Below are 24886 nucleotides of genomic sequence, written 5' to 3'. Positions count from 1 at the left end.
TCCTAGACGATCGTTTCATTGGACCTTGTCAGTGAGTTGCAGATATAACACACATTGAGAGAATCACACTCTCAGGAACGAATAACCAGCTCAATAATTTGTTTATAACTTATTAGCTTGTTCTATGGCGATTTATCACCTGAATGCAGCTTCTTTTAGCCCAGTAATGCTTTTCACAGTCTGATCCCGCCTATTACAGTCAGTCCAGCAGCGAAATACCAGGCAATTCCTCTCTGAACAAGGAATAACAGAATTTATGCTTACCTGATAAATTTCTTTCTTTTGCGATGTACCGAGTCCACAGATTCATCCTAACTTGTGGGATATTGTCCTTCCTGACAGGAAGTAGCAAAGAGAGCACCACAGCAGAGCTGTCTATATAACTTCCCCCTTAACTTCAACCCCCAGTCATTCGACCGAAGGCCAAGGAAGAAAAGGAGAAACTATAAGGTGCAGAGGTGACTGAAGTTTACATAAAAAATACTATCTGTCTTGAATAGACAGGGCGGGCCGTGGACTCGGTACATCGCAAAAGAAAGAAATGTATCAGGTAAGCATAAATTCTGTTTTCTTTTGCAAGATGTACCGAGTCCACGGATTCATCCTAACTTGTGGGATACCAATACCAAAGCTTTAGGACACGGATGAAGGGAGGGACCACTGCTTGCAAAACCTTTCTCCTAAAAATAGCCTCCGAAGAAGCAAAAAGTATCAAATTTGGAAAATTTGGAAAAGACATGAAGCGAAGACCAAGTCGCAGCCTTACAAATCTGTTCAACAGAAGCATCATTTTTAAAAACCAATGTGGAAGCCACCGCTCTAGTGGAGTGAGCTGTAATTCTTTCAGGTGGCTGCTGTCCAGCAGTCTCATAAGCCAAACAGATGATGCTTTTCAGCCAAAAGGAAAGAGGTAGCCGTAGCCTTTTGACCTCTACGCTTTCCAGCATAGACAACAAAGAAGATAATTGCCGAAAATCTTTGGTTGCCTGCAAATAAAACTTCAAGGCACGAACCACGTCCAAGTTGTGCAACAGACGGTCCTTCTTAGAAGGAAGATTAGGACACAGAGGAGGAACAACAATTTCCTGATTGATATTCCTGTTAGAAACAACCTTAGGGAGAAACCCAGGTTTGGTACGCAAAACCACCTTATCAGCATGGAAAACAAGATAAGGCGAGTCACATTGTAATGCAGATAGTTCAGAAACTCTTTGAGCTGAAGAGATAGCAACTAGAAACAAAACTTTCCAAGATAGAAGCTTAATATCTATGGAATGCATGGGTTCAAACGGAACCCCCTGAAGAACTTTAAGAACTAAATTGAGACTCCATGGCGGAGCAACAGGTTTAAACACAGGCTTAATTCTAACTAAAGCCTGACAAAAAGCCAGAACGTCTGGGACATCTGCCAGACGCTTGTGCAACAGAATAGACAAAGCAGATATCTGTCCCTTTAAGGAACTAGTGGACAATCCTTTCTCCAATCCTTCTTGGAGAAAAGACAAAATCCTAGGAATCCTGATCTTACTCCATGAGTAGCCTTTGGATTCACACCAAAAAATATATTTTTGCCATATCTTATGATAGATCTTCCTGGTGACAGGCTTTCGAGTCTGAATCAAGGTATCTATGACCGACTCAGAGAAACCCCGCTTTGATAAAATCAAGCGTTCAATCTCCAAGCAGTCAGTTGCAGAGAAATTAGATTTGGATGCTTGAATGGACCTTGAATCAAAAGGTCCCGTCTCAGTGGCAGAGTCCATGGTAGCAGAGATGACATGTTCACCAGGTCTGCATACCAAGTCCTGCATGGCCACGCAGGCGCTATCAAAATCACCGAAGCTCTCTCCTGTTTGATTCTGGCAATCAGACGCGGAAGGAGAGGGAATGGTGGAAACACATAAGCCAGGTTGAACAACCAGGGTACTGCTAGAGCATCTATCAGCACTGCCTGAGGATCCCTTGACCTGGATCCGTAACAAGGAAGTTTGGCGTTCTGACGAGACGCCATCAGATCCAATTCTGGTGTGCCCCATAGCTGAACCAGTTGAGCAAACACCTCCGGATGGAGCTCCCACTCCCCCGGATGAAAAGTCTGATGACTTAGAAAATCTGCCTCCCAGTTCTCCACCCCTGGGATATAGATTGCTGATAGATGGCAAGAGTGAGTCTCTGCCCATCAGATTATCCTGGAAACTTCTATCATCGCCAAGGAACTCCTTGTTCCCCCCTGATGATTGATATAAGCTACAGTCGTGATGTTGTCCGACTGAAACCTGATGAATCCGGCCGAAGCAAGCTGAGGCCACGCCTGAAGAGCATTGAATATCGCTCTTAATTCCAGAATATTTATCGGTAGGAGGGCCTCCTCCTGACTCCACAAACCCTGTGCTTTCAGGGAATTCCAGACTGCATCCCAGCCCAGTAGGCTGGCGTCCGTCTTCACAATAACCCACGCTGGCCTGCGGAAACACATTCCCCTGGACAGGTGATCCTGTGACAACCACCAAAGAAAAGAGTCTCTGGTCTCTTGATCCAGATTTATCTGAGGAGATAATTCTGCATAATCCCCATTCCACTGTTTGAGCATTCATAGTTGCAGTGGTCTGAGATGCAAGCGAGCAAACGGAACTATGTCCATTGCCGCTACCATAAGTCCGATTACCTCCATAAACTGAGCCACTGACGGCCGAGGAATGGAATGAAGAGCTCGGCAGGTGGTTAAAATCTTTGATTTCCTGACCTCCGTCAGAAATATTTTCATGTCCACCGAATCTATCAGAGTTCCCAGGAACGGAACTCTTGTGAGAGGAATAAGTGAACTCTTTTTCACGTTCACCTTCCACCCATGAGATCTTAGAAAGGCCAACACTAAGTCCGTGTGAGACTTGGCAAGTTGGAAAGTCGACGCTTGAATTAAGATGTCATCTAGATAAGGCACCACTGCTATGCCCCTCGGCCTTAGGACCGCCAGAAGGGACCCTAGCACCTTTGTGAAGATTCTTGGCGCCATGGCCAACCCGATGGGAAGAGCCACAAACTGGTAATGCCCGTCAAGAAAGGCAAACCTGAGGAACTGGTGATGATCTTTGTGGATAGGAATGTGTAGATACGCATCCATCCTTTAGATCCACGGTAGTCATATATTGACCCTCCTGGATCATTGGTAAAATAGTCCGAATGGTCTCCATCTTGAAGGATGGAACTCTTAGGAATTGGCTTAGGATCTTGAGATCTAGAATTGGTCTGTAGGTTCCCTCTTTTTTGGGAACCACAAACAGATTGGAGTAGAAACCTTGCCCCTGTTCTGTTTTCAGAACTGGGCAGATCACTCCCATGGTAAAAAGGTCTTCTACACAGCGTAAGAACGCCTCTCTTTTTGTCTGGTTTACAGACAATTGAGAAAGATGGAACCTCCCCCTTGGAGGACAATCTTTGAAATCTAGGCGATACCCCTGGGTTACAATTTCTACAGCCCAGAAGTCCTGAACGTCTCTTGCCCAGGCCTGAGGAAAGAGAGAAAGTCTGCCCCCTACTTGATCCGGTCCCGGATCGTGGGCTACCCCTTCATGCTGTCTTAGTGGCAGCAGCAGGCTTTTTGACCTGTTTACCCTTGTTCCAAGCCTGGTTAGGTCTCCAGGTTGGCTTGGATTGAGCAAAGTTCCCCTCTTACTTTGCAGCAGGGGAAGAGGAAGCGGGACGACCCTTAAAGTTTCGTAAGGAACGAAAATTATTTTGTCTTTCTCTTATTTGACTTATCTTGAGGGAGGGCATGACCCTTCCCTCCAGTGATGTCTGAAATGATCTCTTTCAGTGCAGGCCCGAATAGGGTCTTACCTTTGAAAGGGATGGTCAAAAGCTTAGATTTAGATGACACATCAGCTGACCAGGACTTAAGCCATAACGCTCTTCGCGCTAAAATGGCAAAACCTGAATTCTTTGCCGCAAACTTAGCAAGATGAAAAGCGGCGTCTGTAATAAAAGAATTAGCCAACTTAAGGGCCTTAATTCTGTCCAAAATATTATCTAGTGGGGTCTCCATCTGAAGAGCCTCTTCTAGAGCCTCAAACCAAAAAGCAGCTGCACCGGAACAATGCACGCTATAGGTTGAAGAAGAAAACCCTGATGAACAAAAATTTTCTTTAGGAGACCCTCTAACTTTTTATCCATAGGATCAATGAAAGCACAACTGTCTTCAATAGGTATATTTGTACGCTTAGCCAGAGTAGAAATAGCTCCCTCCACCTTAGGGATCGTCTGCCATGAGTCCTTTATGGTGTCAGAAATGGGGAACATTTTCTTAAAAACAAGAGGGGGAGCGAACGGAATACCTGGTCTATCCCACTCCTTAGTAACAATGTCCGAAATCCTCTTAGGGACCAGAAAAACAACAGTGTAAACAGGAACCTCTAAATATTTGTCCATTTTACACAATTTCTCTGGAAAGACAATAGGGTCACAATCATCCAGAGTAGCTAAAACCTCCTTGAGCAATAAACGGAGGTGCTCTAGCTTAGAAATCTCTCCCTCAGACAGCAAATCCTTCATCCCTACCTCAGAACATTGTGAGGGAATATCGGATATGGCTACTAAAGTGTCAGAAGGCTCAGAATTTGTTCTCAACCCAGAGCTACTGCGCTTCCCTTGCAACCCTGGCAGTTTAGATAAAACCTTTTGTGAGGGTAGTATTCATAACTGAAGCCATATCTTGCAAGGTGAAAGAATTAGACACACTAGAAGTACTTGGCGTCGCTTGTGCGGGCGTAACTGGTTGTGACACTTGGGGAGAACTAGATGGCAAAACCTGATTTCCTTCTGTCTGAGAATCATTTAATGCCAAATTCTTATAAGTCAAAATATGCTGTTTGCAATTTATAGACATATCAGTACAATTGGGACACATTCTTAGAGGGGGTTCCACAATGGCTTCTAAACAAATTGAACAATGAGTTTCCTCAGTGTCAGACATGTTTAACAGGCTAGTAATGAAGCAAGCAAGCTTGGAAAACACTTTATTTAATGAAAAATTTGCAAAAACGGTACTGTACCTTTAAGAGAAAAAAAGGCATACACAAAATGCAAAACAGGTTAAAATTGCTTCAAAAATTCTCAAGTCGGTTTTATGCAGGGGAGAAACCCAGTAAAAAGTATTCGTAAAACTATGTTGATATTGGATTATTTTTGGAACAATCTATCAGAGAAAACCGCGGACAGATTGATCGCTGCAGTGGTGGCATTGGATGCGGAGAAAGCTTTTGATTATATAGATTGGGGTCATCTCTTCATGGCGATAGATAAGTTCGGATTTAGTGGTAATTTTGCTAATTTCATTAAATTGATATATAGTAATCCGGTTTCCTCCATTATTGTAAATAATGTAACTACCGATTTTTTTTCTCTCCATAGAGGTACAAGGCAGGGGTGTCCTTCATCTCCCCTTCTTTTTAACATATCACTCGAACCATTGGCTATATTGTTGCGTGATCAGTTAGAGGGTATCACTATTAGGGGGCATAAGTTTATTCTTTCACTATACGCAGACGATTTATTGCTCTTTTTAAATAACGTGGAGCTTAATCTACCAATATTGCTTAAACATTTGCATTTATTTGGCTCAATATCAGGCTATAAAATCAATTCAAGTAAATCTGAATTATTATGGATAAGGAGACCGCTAAAAGGGAATGTGAGGCACCCTTTCAAAGAAACCAAGCATATAAACTATTTAGGTATAGTTATTAGTGATAATCCGTTAGAGTGGTATACTTTAAATTTCCCTTCTTGTTTGCAGGAAATACAGAAGCAATTAGATAATTGGATGAGTCTTCCGATTTCACTTATACCACGTATAATGTTAATTAAGACAATACTGTTTCCCAAGTTATTGTACTTGTTACAGAATATTCCAATTCTACTTAAAAATAGAGATATCGACAGATTCAATCAGATGTGCTCTAAGTTTATTTGGAAGGGGAGGAAACCTCGGATGGCGTTAAATAGATTAATGAATGATAATATGTCTGCTGGCTTATCATTCCCTAACATTAAATATTATAACTGGGTCACAATATTAAAATATGCTATTGACTGGATTACTGAAAAGGAATATGTTACTTTATATCAGTATGAAACCAGTATTGTTGCTCCATTTGACTTGAAAGCTATACTACATTGCCCAATTAGAAACCTCCCCTGTAACATTGATAATCTGATAACGTTTAAAAATGTTATCAGGGTGTGGCAAAAATTCTGCTTGGAAATTAAGGTTGTTCCATTTGCCACTGAATTTTTAACAATTCAAGGAAACCCGGGATTTCAACCGGGGTACCAGTCTCAAGTTTTTCAGGGTTGGCGAGAAAGAGGCTTAAGATATGTCAGCCAGTTAATGGTGGAACCTGGCATAATTGATACATTTGACACGCTTAGATTTAAGTATGGAATACAGAATAAGGAGTTTTTTGCCTATCTCCAAATACGACATTATTTAACTTCTATCCAAACAGAATTTAAGTCTCAGTGGAATACGGGGCCTTTAGCAATCGGGATTAAAATCTATCAAGCAGGAAGTTTCTCAATAGCTAACCTGTACAAAATTTTGAATGCCAATATTAAAACTACACAAATCAAGTATATACACTCGATATGGCTAAGATATTTTCCAGAGATTCTTGTTATAGATGTGCAGAATTGTCTAACAATAATTAATGACTCTTGGGTCCCGACAGCATGGCGTGAATCCCAATTGAAGTTGCTATATAATGTATATATTACTCCAAACAAAATGACCATGTGGTATAAAAAAGCCCATCAGTGCACAAAATGTAGTATAGAAAACGCCGATATTATGCACTGTTTATGGTGCTGTCCTAAAATTATGCAATTTTGGAGCAAGATATTTTATTGGATCAAGCGGGTAGTTAACTCGAGAATAAATATAGGCCTGCAAGAGGTAGTGTTTCTCACCACGCGGTCTACGGGTGGTAGAGAGTACAAACTTATTAATACATTATTGATGTTAGCCCGTAATATTATCTTGAAAAATTGGAAGGCTGCACAGATAGTAGAATTCTCAGGCTTTAAGAAAGCAGTCATCATGCAAATTACGTTGGAACAGTATAATATAAAAACTTCTAATGACGAACAGGTGCAAGCTTTCTTCAATAAATGGGAGGGCATTATTAAGTCATTCCCGAATAGCACTCAAATTTAAATAGTTCGTCCACTGTGCAATGCCACTTTTGTTCTTCAAAATATACTTACAGGGCATTTTCCCAAAGAATGGTCAAATTAGTTAAGAAGGTATATTGAGGGTTATGGAGTAGTGTGGTGGGTTTTTTTTGTTTTTTTTTTTGGTTTTTTTTCTTCCTCTTTCTTTTCTCTTTACCCCGTTCTTCCCCGGTGTGGGTTGTGGTACCTACCGATTGGCTCGATAGGTACGAATGTATGTGTGCGTATGAATGAATATTCACGGATCCAGGAATACAAACTAAGAGATTGGTTGATTAAACCTAACAGATAAGAAAAACAATATAATACAGATAACACTCAATCTAGATTGAGTGTAAAGTCTTCACTAAAGTTCGCAGTTTGTTATTATTTCTCTTTGGTACAAAGATGACTTATTATTTATGAAATGTATCCAAGGTTCGTCTATTTGAAATCACTCAAAGAAAGAAGTCTAAAATTTTTATTTAAACAGTGATGTACCTTATCATTTTGCTCTTTCTCTTATTGTTAGAGATACATTTATGGCCCTGCGTGGTCTCGATTAAGAAATGTACTATTATTTGTGACCATGTTTTGTTTTTTTTCCCTTCTTATGTACACTACTGGATATAAATAAATATTTAAAAAAAAAAAAATTGCTTCAAAAATTCTGAAATTTTAACTGTGTACCCACTAAGCCTTAGAAGGATTGCACCACAAGTAAAAAAGCAATAGACCCCCAAATGAAAAAAACGGATTGATAATGGTCTAAAACCGGTTAAAAACCCCTAAAGCACCTTGCCACAGCTCTGCTGTGGCCCTACCTGCCCTTGGGAAGCGATAATATGGGGTTTAAAGCTTCAATTAGTCCCTCAGAAGACTATCAGGACCTCAGGAGAAGTTGCTTGCTGCTTGTAAATGTAGGCCCCGCCCACCTCACTCGATGTTGTTGGGGCCTACACAAAACTAAAAAAAAAAAAAAATGGAATGCAGGCACTCATAGTTTTGAAAAAATAAAATGTACCTTTTATTAGTACGCAGGATAAAACAATAGGTGTTCCCAAACAGAGGGCAGACAGGGAGGCAAGCAGTCTAACGCGTTTCGCCCCCCCTAGTGGTGCTTATTCATAGCGCCACTAGGGGGCGCGAAACGAGTTAGACCGATTGCCTCCCTGTCTGCCCCCTGTTTGGGAACACCTATTGTTTTATCCTGTGTACTAATAAAAGGTACGTTTTATTTTTTCAAAACTGAGTGCCTGCATTCATTTTTTCCTTGCATGACTACACGGCCTGATCCGCTGTTAAGCTACAGCACTCCAAGCTTTACCTCTAGCAGAGCACTTTGAATTCTTTACTCGCACACACGGACCGTTGGTCTGACCGTGTTCCGGACACCCCTGTCTCTTGTCTACAAAACTAATAAACCCTGCCTGAAAGCCATGTGGGTTATAAACAACACCAAAGAACCCTCAAGCAAATGTCGCATAAAACAGAAAACGTTACTCCCAGACACAAACACGTTTGTCCCAAATTCACATAACAAACCGAGTGCCCACAAAAAATTAACCCTTTATGCAAGCTAGTAAAAACCTCTGATATCACTAGGATTACTGCCTCATTGCTGTATAGCAAGAAACCGTTTCTCCCACTGAAGTTTTCCTGTACTCCTCAGCTTCTGTGGGAACAGCAGTGGACCTTAGTTACAAATGCTAAGATCATCCTCCTCCAGGCAGAAATCTTCATCTATGTCTTGCCTGAGAGTAAATAGTACAACACCGGTACCATTTAAAAATAACAAACACTTGATTGAAGATAAAATAAAACTAACAGTTTAACACCTCTTCTCTTTACCCTTCCAGCTTAGAGCTAGCAAAGAGAATGACTGGGGGGTGGAGTTAAGGGGGGAGCTATATAGATGGCTCTGCTGAGGTGCTCTCTTTGCTACTTCCTGTCAGAAAGGACAATATCCCACAAGTTAGGAGGAATCCGTGGACTCGGTACATCTTGCAAAAGAAATATATATATATATATATATATATATATATATATGTGTGTGTGTGTGTGTGTGTGTGTGTGTGTGTGTGTGTGTATTACAAGTGTGTGTAGAGCGCTTAGTTGGAAGATACCTATGTTCTCTTATTAAAAAGTACACACAAAACTATGCATATATTAATTGCATATCACCAATAAGTGACACATTATAATGTATGAAGAATTAAAGGCATATGTATAAGTATAAATATAAATATCGTATGTGATGTGTTGAAATTCCTTATATATCCTCACAATTTTTCAATATAAGTGGAAACAAGAGTCTGTAATCTTAGTCCGTATAGTGTTGTTAAAGTGGTATTAACAACACAGCTAATTTTTAGAGTGTCTGTCTGTGTCACAAAAATAAAATGACGGTATTGCACTATTTTTTTCTTTTTTTTTTCTACTGCATGTATTCCGCATTTTTGTGTTCCGGAGACCACTCTACCAACTCCAAGTAGCAGAGAAGAGGGGATTCTGGAGACCTTTGTGGATTATCCTTCTAACTGTGCGCCACTTACCTCATGAGATTGGGAGTAAGGAAAGTAAGTAGGAACCCTGACGGGGTCGGTCATTTTTTACCTCATACCCTGGATTAATCAGAAGAACTGTGTTGTTAATACCACCTTTACTATATGGACTAAGATTACAGACTCTTGTTTCCCCTTATATTGAAAAATTGTGAAGATATACAAGGAATATAAGGAATTTCAAAACATCACATAAGATATTTATATTTATACTTATGCATATGCCTTTAATTCTTCATACATTGTAATGTGTCACTTATTGGTGATATGCAATTAATATATGCACAGTTTTGTGTGATATTTTTTACTAAGAGAACATCGGTATCTTCCAACTAAGCGCTCTACACACACTTGTAATACAATTAATTGAGTGTACTATAGAGGGCCGGTACATAACATACTTTTTAGGTAGGAGCTGCTGTTGGGAAATACTATCTGTTCTCCTATTGACAAACTAGGAAAGAGACTGCCTAGCGCTTTTAAATCTTTTTTATACTATATATATATATATATATATATATATATATATATATATATATATATATATATATATATATATATATATATATATATATATATATATATATAGTATATTAGACTTGTGCATTTGTCTGTTTTGTGTTTTACAACAATTGCAGAATATGACCGCCGCCAGCAGCATTGAGCTCATTTGGAAGCAGACTTTCTTCTTGTGAAAGTGCAACACACAAAGTTTGGTGCAAATACAGATCTTTGTGTTGCCTTTTCAAAAGAAGAAATCTGGCTCCGAAAAGAGTCAAATGCAAATTCGGCATTGTTGCAAAATAAAACAGACAAAACAGAATTTATGCTTACCGGATAAATTACTTTCTCCAACGGTGTGTCCGGTCCACGGCGTCATCCTTACTTGTGGGAATATATCTTCCCCAACAGGAAATGGCAAAGAGTCCCAGCAAAGCTGGCCATATAGTCCCTCCTAGGCTCCGCCCACCCCAGTCATTCGACCGACGGACAGGAGGAAAAATATAGGAGAAACCATATGGTACCGTGGTGACTGTAGTTAGAGAAAATAATTCATCAGACCTGATTAAAAAACCAGGGCAGGCCGTGGACCGGACACACCGTTGGAGAAAGTAATTTATCAGGTAAGCATAAATTCTGTTTTCTCCAACATTGGTGTGTCCGGTCCACGGCGTCATCCTTACTTGTGGGAACCAATACCAAAGCTTTAGGACACGGATGAAGGGAGGGAGCAAATCAGGTTACCTAAATGGAAGGCACCACGGCTTGCAAAACCTTTCTCCCAAAAATAGCCTCAGAAGAAGCAAAAGTATCAAATTTGTAAAATTTGGCAAAAGTGTGCAGTGAAGACCAAGTCGCTGCCTTACATATCTGATCAACAGAAGCCTCGTTCTTGAAGGCCCATGTGGAAGCCACAGCCCTAGTGAAGTGAGCTGTGATTCTTTCAGGAGGCTGCCGTCCGGCAGTCTCGTAAGCCAATCGGATGATGCTTTTAAGCCAAAAGGAAAGAGAGGTAGAAGTCGCTTTTTGACCTCTCTTTTTACCAGAATAGACGACAAACAGAGAAGATGTTTGTCTGAAATCTTTTGTAGCTTCTAAATAGAATTTTAGAGCACGGACTACGTCCAAATTGTGTAACAAACGTTCCTTCTTTGAAACTGGATTCGGACACAAAGAAGGTACAACTATCTCCTGGTTAATATTTTTGTTAGAAACAACCTTTGGAAGAAAACCAGGCTTAGTACGCAAAACCACCTTATCTGCATGGAACACCAGATAGGGCGGAGAACACTGCAGAGCAGATAACTCTGAAACTCTTCTAGCAGAAGAAATAGCAACCAAAAACAAAACTTTCCAAGATAACAACTTAATATCTATGGAATGTAGAGGTTCAAACGGAACCCCTTGAAGAACTGAAAGAACTAGATTTAAACTCCAGGGAGGAGTCAAAGGTCTGTAAACAGGCTTGATCCTAACCAGAGCCTGAACAAATGCTTGAACATCTGGCATAGCTGCCAGTCGTTTGTGTAGTAAGACAGATAAAGCAGAAATCTGTCCCTTTAGAGAACTCGCAGATAATCCTTTATCCAAACCTTCTTGCAGAAAGGAAAGAATCTTAGGAATTTTTACCTTATTCCAAGGGAATCCCTTGGATTCACACCAGCAGATATATCTTTTCCATATTTTATGGTAAATCTTTCTAGTTACCGGTTTTCTGGCCTGAACCAGAGTATCAATCACCGAATCTGAAAACCCACGCTTTGATAGAATCAAGCGTTCAATCTCCAAGCCGTCAGCTGGAGGGAGACCAGATTTGGATGTTCGAATGGACCCTGAACAAGAAGGTCCTGTCTCAAAGGTAGCTTCCATGGTGGAACCGATGACATATTCACCAGGTCTGCATACCAAGCCCAAGGCCAGAACGATGTCTGTATGAGCCTTTGCTTTTGAAAGGGACGACGCTTGTATTAGAATGTCGTCCAAGTACGGTACTACTGCAATGCCCCTCGATCTTAGAACCGCTAGAAGGGACCCGAGTACCTTTGTGAAAATCCTTGGAGCAGTGGCTAATCTGAATGGGAGGGCCACAAACTGGTAATGTCTGTCCAGAAAGGCGAACCTTAGGAACTGATGATGTTCTTTGTGGATAGGAATATGTAAGTACGCATCCTTTAGATCCACGGTAGTCATAAATTGACCTTCCTGGATAGTGGGCAGAATCGTTCGAATGGTTTCCATTTTGAACGATGGTACCCTGAGAAATTTGTTTAGGATCTTTAAATCCAGAATTGGTCTGAAGGTTCCCTCTTTTTTTGGGAACTACGAACAGATTTGAGTAAAATCCCATTCCTTGTTCCGTCATTGGAACAGGGTGTATCACTCCCATCTTTAACAGGTCTTCTATACAATGTAAGAACGCCTGTCTCTTTATTTGGTTTAAGGATAAGTGAGACATGTGGAACCTTCCCCTTGGGGGTAGTTCCCTGAATTCCAGAAGATAACCCTGAGAAACTATTTCTAGTGCCCAGGGATCCTGAACATCTCTTGCCCAAGCCTGAGCAAAGAGAGAGAGTCTGCCCCCTACTAGATCCGGTCCCGGATCGGGGGCTACTCCTTCATGCTGTTTTGTTAGCAGCAGCAGGCTTCTTGGCCTGCTTACCCTTGTTCCAGCCTTGCATAGGTTTCCAGGCTGGTTTGGGCTGTGAGGCATTACCCTCTTGCTTAGAGGATGCAGAACTAGAGGCCGGTCCGTTCCTGAAATTGCGAAAGGAACGAAAATTAGACTTATTCTTGGCCTTGAAAGGCCTATCTTGTGGAAGGGCGTGGCCCTTTCCCCCAGTGATGTCTGAGATAATCGCTTTCAATTCTGGCCCAAAGAGAGTTTTACCTTTGAAAGGGATGTTAAGCAATTTTGTCTTGGATGATACATCCGCGCCACAATTGCAAACCCTGAATTTTTCACCGCTAATCTAGCTAATTGCAAAGCGGCATCTAGAATAAAAGAGTTAGCCAACTTAAGTGCGTGAACTCTGTCCATAACCTCCTCATATGGAGTCTCTCTACTGAGCGACTTTTCTAGTTCCTCGAACCAGAACCACGCTGCTGTAGTGACAGGAACAATGCACGAAATGGGTTGTAGAAGGTAACCTTGCTGTACAAAAATCTTTTTAAGCAAACCCTCCAATTTTTTATCCATAGGATCTTTGAAAGCACAACTATCCTCGATAGGAATAGTAGTTCGCTTGTTTAGAGTAGAAACTGCCCCCTCGACCTTAGGAACTGTCTGCCATAAGTCCTTTCTGGGGTCGACCATAGGAAATAATTTCTTAAATATAGGGGGGGGAACAAAAGGTATGCCGGGCTTCTCCCACTCCTTATTCACTATGTCCGCCACCCGCTTGGGTATAGGAAAAGCGTCGGGGTGCACCGGAACCTCTAGAAATTTGTCCATTTTGCATAATTTCTCTGGAATGACCAAGTTGTCACAATCATCCAGAGTAGATAACACCTCCTTAAGCAGTGCGCGGAGATGTTCTAATTTAAATTTAAATGTCACAACATCAGGTTCAGCTTGTTGAGAAATTTTTCCTGAATCTGAAATTTCCCCATCTGACAAAACCTCCCTCATGGCCACTTCAGATTGGTGTGAGGGTATGACAGAACAATTATCATCAGCGCCCTCCTGCTCTTCAGTGTTTAAAACAGAGCAATCGCGCTTTCTCTGATATGCAGGCATTTTGGATAAAATATTTGCTATGGAGTTATCCATTACAGCCATCAATTGTTGCATGGTAATAAGCATTGGCGCGCTAGATGTACTAGGGGCCTCCTGCGTGGGCAAAACTGGTGTAGACACAGTAGGAGATGATGTAGTATCATGTCTACTCCCCTCATCTGAGGAATCATCTTGGGCAATTTCATTATCTGTGGCAGTACTGTCCTTACTTTGTTTGGACGCTATGGCACAATTATCACACAATTTTGAATGGGGAGACACATTGGCTTTCATACATATAGAACATAGCTTATCCGAAGGCACAGACATGTTAAACAGGCTTGAACTTGTCAATAAAGCACAAAAACCGTTTTAAAACAAAACCGTTACTGTCTCTTTAAATTTTAAACAGAGCACACTTTATTACTGAATATGTGAAAAAGTATGAAGGAATCGTTCAAAATTTACCAAATTTTCACCACAGTGTCTTAAAGCATTAAAAGTATTGCATGCCAATTTTCAGAGCTTTAACCCTTAAAATAACGGAACCGGAGCCGTTTACAAATTTAACCCCTATACAGTCCCAGCTACAGCCTTTGCTGTGACCTAACCAAGCCCAGAGGGGAATACGATACCAAATGACGCCTTCTAGAAACTTTTCCAAGCACTTTCAGGTCCTCACACATGCATCTGCATGTCTTGCTCTCAAAAACAAGTGTGCAGTAATGGCGCGAAAATGAGTCTCAGCCTACAACTGGGAAGGCCCTCCCTGACTGGAAAAGGTGTCTAACATAGTGCCTGACGTTAAAAAACGTTTCCCAAGTTTATAAGTGTGAATTATCAGCATAAACATGTATAAAATGTCCAAATAAAGCAATCGATTTAGCCCATAAAAGTGTCTAGCAGTTTTATAGCCCATATTAAGCCCTTTATTCTGTTTGAAACTAAGAAAATGGCTTACCGGTCCCCATGAGGGGAAATGACAGCCTTCCAGCATTACACAGTCTTGTTAGAAATATGGCTAGTCATACCTTAAGCAGAAAAGTCTGCTAACTGTTTCCCCCAACTGAAGTTACTTCATCTCAACAGTCCTATGTGGAAACAGCAATCGATTTTAGTTACTGTCTGCTAAAATCATCTTCCTCTCACAAACAGAAATCTTCATCCTTTTCTGTTTCAGAGTAAATAGTACATACCAGCACTATTTTAAAATAACAAACTATTGATAGTAGAATAAAAAAACTACATTTAAACACCACATACTCTTAACCATCTCCGTGGAGATGTTGCCTGTGCAACGGCAAAGAGAATGACTGGGGTGGGCGGAGCCTAGGAGGGACTATATGGCCAGCTTTGCTGGGACTCTTTGCCATTTCCTGTTGGGGAAGAGATATTCCCACAAGTAAGGATGACGCCGTGGACCGGACACACCAATGTTGGAGAAATACAAATGTCTAATATATATTAGTGTGGGGGTGTGTGTGTGTGTGTGAAAGAATGCTTTAAAAATGGAAATGTTCGAAATAATAGTTTATTTTTATCAATTAACAAAATGCAAAGTGAATGAACAGAAGAAAAATCTAAAACAAATCCATATTTGTTGTAACCACCCTTCAAAACAGCATGATTTTTTCTAGGTACACTTGCAAACAGATTTTTAAGGAAGACAGGTAGGTTGTTCCAAACATCTTGCAGACCTAACTACAGTTGTGTGGATTTAGGCAGCTTTGGCTGCTTGTCTTCATGTAATCCCAGACAGACTTGATGATGATGAGATCAGGACTCTGTGGGGCCATATATAATGGGTACAAGACAGCAGAGTTTGGTGGCGACAGGCTCTTTCACAGAACTGCAAGGTTGCAATTTTGCTGCTTTTATGTAGAACCCTGATCATCTCAATTGTGCTATCTTGTATTATGTCCTCTTCTTCAACACAAGGATATCAACTATGGTCTTTGTAAAGAGGAAAAAGAGTACTAGCAGTCAGCCTTACTTCTTCTGATTAGGGTATTTTAAACAATGCACTTAACCTTTGTAAAACATACATTGTACTAAATTCATCTAAAAGGGATATTTTAACAGCATCCATACATGTGGTGTTTTTAAACCCACCTATAGATAGCTTTCCACACTTCAACTATGACCACACAAAGCCATGAACTTAATACAATTATAGGTCCTACCACACTATTAAAGGGACAGTCTAGTCCAAAATAAAGTTTAATGAGTTAAATAGGGAATGTAATTTTAAACAACTTTCCAATTTACTTTTATCACCAATTTAGCTTTGTTCTCTTGGTATTCTTAGTTGAAAGCTAAAAGTAGGAGGTTCATATGCTAATTTCTTAGACCTTGAAGACCGCCTCTTATATGAACGCATTTTGACACTTTCACCACTAGAGGGCATTAGTTCATGTGTGTCATATAGATAACATTGTGCTCACGCACGTTTGGTTACCTAGGAGCCAGCACTGATTGGCTAAAATGCAAGTCTGTCAAAAGAACTGAAATAAAGGGGCAGTTTGCAGTGGCTTAGATACAAGGTAATCACAGAGGTAAATAGTGTATTAATATAACAGTGTTAGTTATGCAAAACTGGGGAATGGGTAATAAAGGGATTATCTATCTTTTTAAACAATACAAATTCTGGTGTAGACTGTCCCTTTAAAGTAAATAATGTTGATACAAAACTGCATATTTTTTCTCATCACACTTAAAAATAAACAGACAAATGCATAACTAAAGCTGGATTTATACACATTTCATACTATGGCTTGCATTTTCATTCACAAACAAAATTAAATACCACAATTAAAAATGGTTTTGTACAACCACTGCCTAGAGTCAAACAGACTAATTAAAGTACATTTTTATTATAACACCATTGGAGAAGGTTTACTTCCCAGAAAGTCAATAAGCTTATTTTATGCTGTGATTATGATAAATAATTAAAGGGATCCAAGTAATTTGTTGACTCAGAGAGCGAGTCTGCAACTGACTCTATACTTTGGGCAATTTCTAAAAAACAGAGTTGTGACTGGATTCATCGAATGAGTTAGCAGACTTAAAAGTAGTCATTGAATAAACATATAAGGTAGGTTTTCTACACAGTGCTTGCAGTCTAAATGGTTTTGAAAGAGTGAAAAATGCTCTGTTTCCACACTTGAATTTAAAGACTAAAATGCTTTTCTTGGCATTTGTGCAGAAAGCAGGTATTTCACAGGCATGTTTCTCAAGCTACTGTAAATGAGTATCTACAGCTTTAAAACCTATTTGTAGAATGCACAGCAGAAATAGTATTCATCATCTTTATCAAATCTATGATCTGTGTTTACATTTTTATTAACACTGTGATACTCATTTCAGCAAATACATATTTCCCATTAAGGCCAGTGAAGCTCTTGAATGACAAGTGCTTCAGATGTATTATTGAGTGGACAGAATTCTTCCACAAATAAACATTATAAATACAGGATGCAAAAAGTAAACCACCAATCTGATGATAACCGGCTGACTTCTAATTAAAATATATTTTAAAAATTCTTAGTTTCACTTTGAAGCTAAACTTTTTTCCACGTAAAACATGTTTATCATGTCATTAATTTAAAGGGACAGTCAAGTCCAAAAAAAACGTTCAGGATTCACATAGGGTATGTAATTTTAAACAACTTTCCAATTTACTTTTATCACCAATTTTGCTTTGTTCTCTGTTCTTAGTTGAAAGCTAAACCTAGGAGGTTCATATGTTAATTTCTTAGACCTTGAAGGCCGCCTCTAATCTAATGCATTTTGACAGTTTTTCACCACTAGAGGGTATTAGTTCCTATGTTTCATATAGACAACATTGAGCTCATGCATGTGAATTTACTGAGGAGTGAGCATGGATTGGCTAAAATGCAAGTCTGTCAAAAGAACTGAAATAAGGGGCAGTCTGCAGAGGCTTTGATACAAGGTAATTGCAGAGGTAAAACGTGTATTATTATAACTGTTTTGGTTATGCAAAACTATCTTTTAAAACAACAAAAATTCTGGTGTCAACTGTCCCTTTAATATGTGTGCAATCCACAAACAGAATCTTACTTTATAAACATATTAAATCTGATTACTGCATGATAAAACAATATTTTTTTCCATTTTTTTTTCTTTCTTTTTCACTCATATGCTCCAGATTATATGTTTGGGGCATCTGGATAAATCAAAGGTTACCCATACCTCACAAGTACCTAAAATGACCATACAATTATGGGCTAACTCATTACTTCTGCCTGGCTAAGCTAGCATTTTCTATAGAGAATATGCTCTAAAAACACATGGTCTGCCACAAGTCTGTAATTGTGTTTTGGCATAACACAATCTGTGATCTTATAATTTCAGTCAACTGAGGACAACCCACACACTGCTTGTCTAATACGCAGGTGCCTGGGGGAGATTATGAAAAAGAAGATTTTAAAGTTTCCTTTATAACACATGTAAAAAACATCTTCCTAGGTTACCAATTGTAAAAGATCTGAATTTAATTTGATATTCTCTTAAAAGCTTGTTTTCATAATCTTATTATCAACATACATAGGCTTGTATGCCCCTAGGACTGTACATGTTGTACACAACATTAGGTCAAGAAAGCAGGACAACAGTATAATTACATCTCCAAACATTAAAAACAACACATATTGGTAATTTTATTATAGGAACACAACCATTTGTCACATGTGTATTGCTCTACACTATATCCATGTAAGATAAAGCTTCTTGTACGACATGTATGATGGCACTTCCATCAGAAAACATGGTGTGGAACATTTCAAACATAAAACAAAATGAATAATACCACCAAAAAATAGGAGGTGGTGATTTAACCTACTAGTTTAAAATCCAAATATAAACATGTTTTCACAAAGGATCATTGAAAAGATTCTCAGGATTTAAAAGCAGTCCTGCATGGCTGCTCCTAATTTAAAAATACACTAGGCCTCTGTAGAAGACCAGAAAAAAATAATAATAAAGGATGAGGGGTGTCCCAATAGTGCTGGAAAACAAACAATCCATTAAAGTAAAATTTACAAATCACACTACGAAGAATGTTGCACCTGCAAAGTGCTATAACCAGCTACTTCAGCTGGTCAGCTAGATGACCACATGTCTTTGAGCTGATGTCCACTTCATCTGGATATACAAGAAATGATATACAGGTATCCACCTTGCAAGTAACTTATAGACTGATTGCTATTAGTAGGATAAAAGGTATATCCTTATCTATACCCTTTTAGTAAGCAGATTTGTCAAAATAATTGTCCATATTGTCCATTTATATATATATATATATATATATATATATATATATATATATATATATATATATATATATATATATATATATATATATATATATATATATATATATATATATATATATATATATATCCTGTGCACCTTTGACTTGTTCCCAGTTAGCTTGCATTTTTTGGCTGTATTAGGGACCCAGGTTTGGGAAAGACCATGACATGGTACCTGGGCTTGTCGCATTTGGCCAGATGCAGTAACTACCGTAACTCTTCTAGTTTTTCTTTTAATCTTAGCTGAGTGCTTGCAAGTGTACACACACACACAAATGTATGTATGTAAATAAATAAATAAAAATAAACAAATGTAAAAAATAAATAAAATAATAATAACCTGAACTTCAGAATCTGCATCCACATGTTGCACTTGAAACCAGGTATCCCTGTTGTTGTTTTTAGTTAGGTCCTCCTTAAGAATTGCAACTTTCCCTAAAAAAAGCAGAAAACAATATATATTAGACATTTTTAATGCAGTTATAGCTCTGTAGTCACAACCATCAAAACAAACAAAAACTATAACATTAATTTGCATAGAGATGGGAAATAAAGATGAGGGGGAGGAGTTTGGTGGAGTAGATTAAACAATGTATCATGAATGATTACTAGGACAAGGATATAGGTAATACAGAAGGGAGGCGGTGCAGGCGGATCTTTGTTTAGGTTTAAAAAATATGGAATCATGTTGTGTCGGGTGTTGACTGTCCCTTTAAATCAGTGAGTTGTGGTGAGGTCAGAGGCTGGTGAGGCACTAGATATGATACGCCGGAGAAACACATAAACCGCGGGCTGCAAGTACACCCAACAGGGCAAGTTTAAATTATAGCTGAACCAGTGCATAGATGAAATAATCAGCTGATGGGTGAGAGAAGGTAAGTAACCATGGTGGCACTGGTTCAGCTATAATGAGAGCAGAGAATGTTTTTAAACTAGTACATCATAAATGTACATTTTAGGGTAACTATGGTTAAAGGGACATGGAACTCATATTTTTTTCTTTCACGATTCAGATAGAGTATACAGTTTTAAACAACTTTCCAATTTACTTATATTGCCTAATTTGCATCCTTATCTTGGTATATTTTGTTGAAGAAGCAGCAATGCACTACTGGGAGTTAGCTGAATGCATCTGGGAGCCAATAACACCAGACAAACATGTGCAGCCACCAATCATCAGCTCCTGAGACTACTTAGGTATCCTTTTTAACAAAGGATATCTAGAGAAAAAAAACAGACATTTTGAGTGCAGTTATATCTCTGTAGTCACAACCAACAAAACAAACAAAAACTATAACATTAATTTGCATAGAGATGGGGAATAAGGATAAGGGGGAGGAGTTTGGTGGCCATATTTAGAGTAGATTAAACAATGTATCATGAATGATTACTAGGACAAGGATATAGGTAATACAGAAGGGAGGCGGTGCAGGCAGATCTTTGTTTAGGTTTAAAAAAAATATAGAATCATGTTGTGTCGGTGTTGACTGTCCCTTTAAAATACACTTTTAAAACGGCTATAGCTTTTATTAGAAGCATATTTGCTAATACATGTATGTATATTACAAAAATGCTTCAGTTCAATACTGAAACGCACCCATGTGGTTTAAAATTTTGGCTGGAATATCCCTTTAATGGCAAATAAAATGGTGGGTTTAGCGGTTACATCACAGGTTGAAGAGCCTGTATGTTGATAAATCCTTTCAACATTGTAGTGATGCTATAAGATGACGTAAACTATTTACATGTTGTGCTACAAATCTAGAGAAGTGTGTGAATAAGGGAATATTAGTATATTCATGTGTGTTTGTTTTTTATGGATTTGGCTAATTGTTATCAGTTAAAAAGTGCTTATTATTAATGTTTGCACTATAAATGATTGAGCAGGTTCTTCAATTGCTTCCTAATGTCATCCAATAATATGGGGGTCAGAGTGTTTAGTGCATTCACAAAACCAAAGCTACATTTGTCTATTGCATAACTTTCTGGGGTACTCAATTGTTGTCTAGGGGTTAATCAAGTCCTTTCAGCTGTGGATTGTAATCAGTAACACAGGATTGGCACCTATAGGACCATTTATAATTAATAATGAAAAAATGTGCTAAGATTGATCAAATGATAAATAAGGTGCTGATCACAATCTAAGTATTACTTAACAGCTACCCACCCACTTATTTGTCCCTGAAAGTGTGAGATTTAAATGCTCCCACATCAGATCTCATTAGTGTTAGCTTTGTGGTTATGGTATAAAAAGGTTTTATATGCATCATTTCATACAGGATAACAATGTTTGCTTACCTGATAAATTCCTTTATTTCTTACTGGTGGGAGAAAACGATTCATTACTGTTGGGAATTCATCACCCGACCACCAGGAGGAGGCAAAGAAACCCCAAAGCAAGAGCTTTAATATCACTCCTAGTTCCTGTTCCCTCCCAATATTTCGTATAACCAAGCATAGGAGGAAGAAGTAAAAAGGATAGTAGGGTAGAGAGGTGCAAGCTATTACTGCCCAAACTGTGGAGTCCACAAAAACAATTGGTGGGACAAAAGAACAGGGCAGGCACCTATTGAGCAGAGCTACACCCTGAAGAAACGACCTGCCAAAAAAACTGGCTCAGCAGAAACGAAAGCCTTAAACTGATGTTTGATTTTTTTTTTCTCAAGACTCAAGAAAAGGACACAGAATGATACTAATGAACTGTAGTAGGACAGTGACTATCCCTTCACTAAGGAAACTTTGCAAATGAGACTTTACTATAAAGCTAAGACAAATAAGTTGCCTTCTGCCCCTACATTATCTAAAAACAAAAACAAACAGTGGAGAACTGTATAGTTTATAGCAGTCTGAAGAATAAAAGACCAATATATATTTGTCCCATTTTAATAGCTAAGAGATCCTTAACCAGTATGTTGGGAAACCCATAGGAGAGCCCCCCAGCTTCTGGTATAGGGGTCTTACCTTCCACGGTGCTGAACAGGAAGAAAAGACAAGGAGCCGAAGCACTTGCAACAGCTGACAACACCTAAGAGGAGGAGCGCACGCCTAATACCACGTAGCGGGAAAACCTTTGGGAGATAAGTACGATCACTCCGTTCTTATGCATTTTCTTCTGTGTCCGCCACCATTTTAGCGCTCCTGTCTAGAACTATAAAAGAACTGGCTGCTGTAGGGCGGAAGGCAAACAAACTCTCTCCCTTTTGAGAGAGCCAGTGAAGTACCCCTCTGTGTGTCTCCCTCAACACAACATGTTCAAGTCTTCGGCACCATCTTAGCGATTCTGTAGTGATAAGAGAACGGAGCACTAAGACGCTTGTCGATGCATGGCTCTAAACTGCACTCTGGTCAAAAAAGGGGCTGCAACACCACAAAAGGAAACACTTGAAAGAGACCAAAGCATTGGGCTCAACATCCACATCCATTTTATGTGTAGACAGCAAATCACTTCATATTCATGTTGAGCCATAAGAAATGACTATGTGCAGAACAAACACATATATATGTCCCCCAATAAAGTATGACAAGCTTCCACTGTACTGGAGACAACGTACTAGACGTAGGTAAAATGTTATTATAAGCTCAAATGATATGCCCATCTCCATGGACTGGCTATGATGTACAAAGACATATGTACATACTGATGTATGGCAGGGCTCGACAAACCCAGGAGCCGGGAAGCCACTGGCTCCTAGGATTTTAAACCTGGCTACTAACGTTTTGGGTTATTCTTCATATATTTATATTCAAATACTCATATAATGTTCTTATTGGTGTGGTGACATAGCTTACTGACCTAGCTGTTATTAAATTCCCTTCCTCCCAGATACACCTTTCTCTCTGAACTAAAGACACTCCTAATAGCCTTTGACTGGCATTTGATAAACCATTCCCTATTGAATTGGGGTATAACTGGAACACTCTATCTCCTTCTCTTTCTTATGCTGAAAGATGGATGATGGTGGACACATTGGAGAATGTGGCTAAGTATATTCCTATGATTATTTTAGCAGTGTTGGACAAACTGGGGTTATTGTAGTAAAGTTGCCCTGTCTTAAATATTTGTACTGTTTTGCTGTAAAATAGATGTGTATATATACCTGTAAATATTTCTCTTATTATTAACATATATTGATTCCAAATAAACAGTTGGGAAACAATGGAGACCCTCTCATAGAGTTTATTTCACAACTTACTTATATTGGTTTAGTGGTTTTACCATAGAGATTTAGTACTAAATTAGAATTATATTTAGTATAAAGTAAAAATATTTTAAATTAATTAATAACCTCAATTGGCTCCCAAATTTTTAACAGATTTGTCGACCCCTGGACTATGGGCTGTTGTGTGAGGCATACAGGTACAGTTATGTACATAAATAATTGGACACTGAAAAGTTTTGCTATTTCAGCCGTTTACCAAAATAAATTAAATTTATAGTTAAAGAATATGGGATTATAGGGCAGTCTCTCAGCTTTGAGGGTATTCATATCCAAATTGGAGAATGAGTTTAGCAATTACCACTCTTTATTATGTAGCCCTTTTTCAAGGGACCAAAAATAATAATTGGACAATGGACTCAAAAAATGTTTCAGGAACAGGTGTGGGATATTCTTTCGTTATTTCATCATCAATTAAGAAGGTAAAAGTTCTGGAGTTGATTCCAGGTGTGGCATTTGCATTTGGAAGCTGTTGTTGTAAACCCACAACATGCATTCCAAGGAGCTCTCAATGCAAGTGAAACAGGTCATCCTTAGGCTGCAAAAAAAAAAAGAAATCCATCAGAAAAATAGCAGGAACATTAGGAGTGGCCAAATCAACAGTTTGGTACATTCTGAGAAAGAAAAAAAAAAGAAAGCACTGGTGAGCTCTGCAACACAAAAAGGCCTGGACTTCCACAGAAGACAACAGTGGTGGATGACCATAGGATCCTTTCCATCCAGCCAAGTGAAGACTACTCTCCAGGAGGTAGGCATATCATTATTCAACTCACAAGGGCAAATACAGAGGGTTCACCATGAAGTGCAAACCATTTATAAGAATAGAAAGGCCAGATCAGACTCTGCCAAAAAAATTCTAAAAAAAAAAGCCAGCCCAGTTCTGAAACAGCTTTCTTTGGACAAATGAAACTAAGATCAACATGTACTAGAATGATGGGAAGAAAAAAGTATGAAGAAGGCTTGAAACGACTCATGATCCAAAGTATACCCCATTATCTGTAAAACATAGTGGAGGCAGTGTGATGGCATGGGTATGTATGGCTTCCAATGGCACCAGGTCACTAGTGTCTATTGATGATGTGACAGAAGTCAGAAGCAGCCGGATGAATTGTATAGGGATATATTGTCTGCCAATATTAAGCAAAGCTGATTGGATGGCTTCACTTTACAGATGGACAATGACCCAAACATAATGCGTAAGCAACCCAGGAGTTTTTGAAGGCAAAGAAGAGGAATATTCTGCAATGGCCAAGTCAATCACCTGATCTCAACCCGATTGAGCATGCATTTCACTTGCTAAAGACAAAACTTAAGGCAGAAAGACCCACGAACAAACAACTGAAGACAGCT

The 24886-nt window shown here is 39.1% G+C and overlaps 1 protein-coding gene across 3 annotated transcripts in view; it reads right to left on the bottom strand.

Moving 5' to 3' along the window:
• RASA3 (RAS p21 protein activator 3) overlaps positions 1–24886 on the bottom strand; it is a 580390-nt gene that overhangs the window by 278122 nt on the left and 277382 nt on the right. For all 3 annotated transcript variants that reach the window (XM_053707675.1, XM_053707676.1, XM_053707677.1), the window contains one exon: positions 19660–19754. In XM_053707675.1, coding sequence (XP_053563650.1) covers positions 19660–19754 — 95 coding nt within the window. The remainder of the gene's footprint in view (positions 1–19659; positions 19755–24886) is intronic.

This window comes from Bombina bombina, chromosome 3, assembly GCF_027579735.1.
Source record: "Bombina bombina isolate aBomBom1 chromosome 3, aBomBom1.pri, whole genome shotgun sequence".
Lineage (NCBI taxonomy): Eukaryota > Metazoa > Chordata > Amphibia > Anura > Bombinatoridae > Bombina > Bombina bombina.
This window is presented reverse-complemented; position numbering and strand designations above follow the sequence as displayed.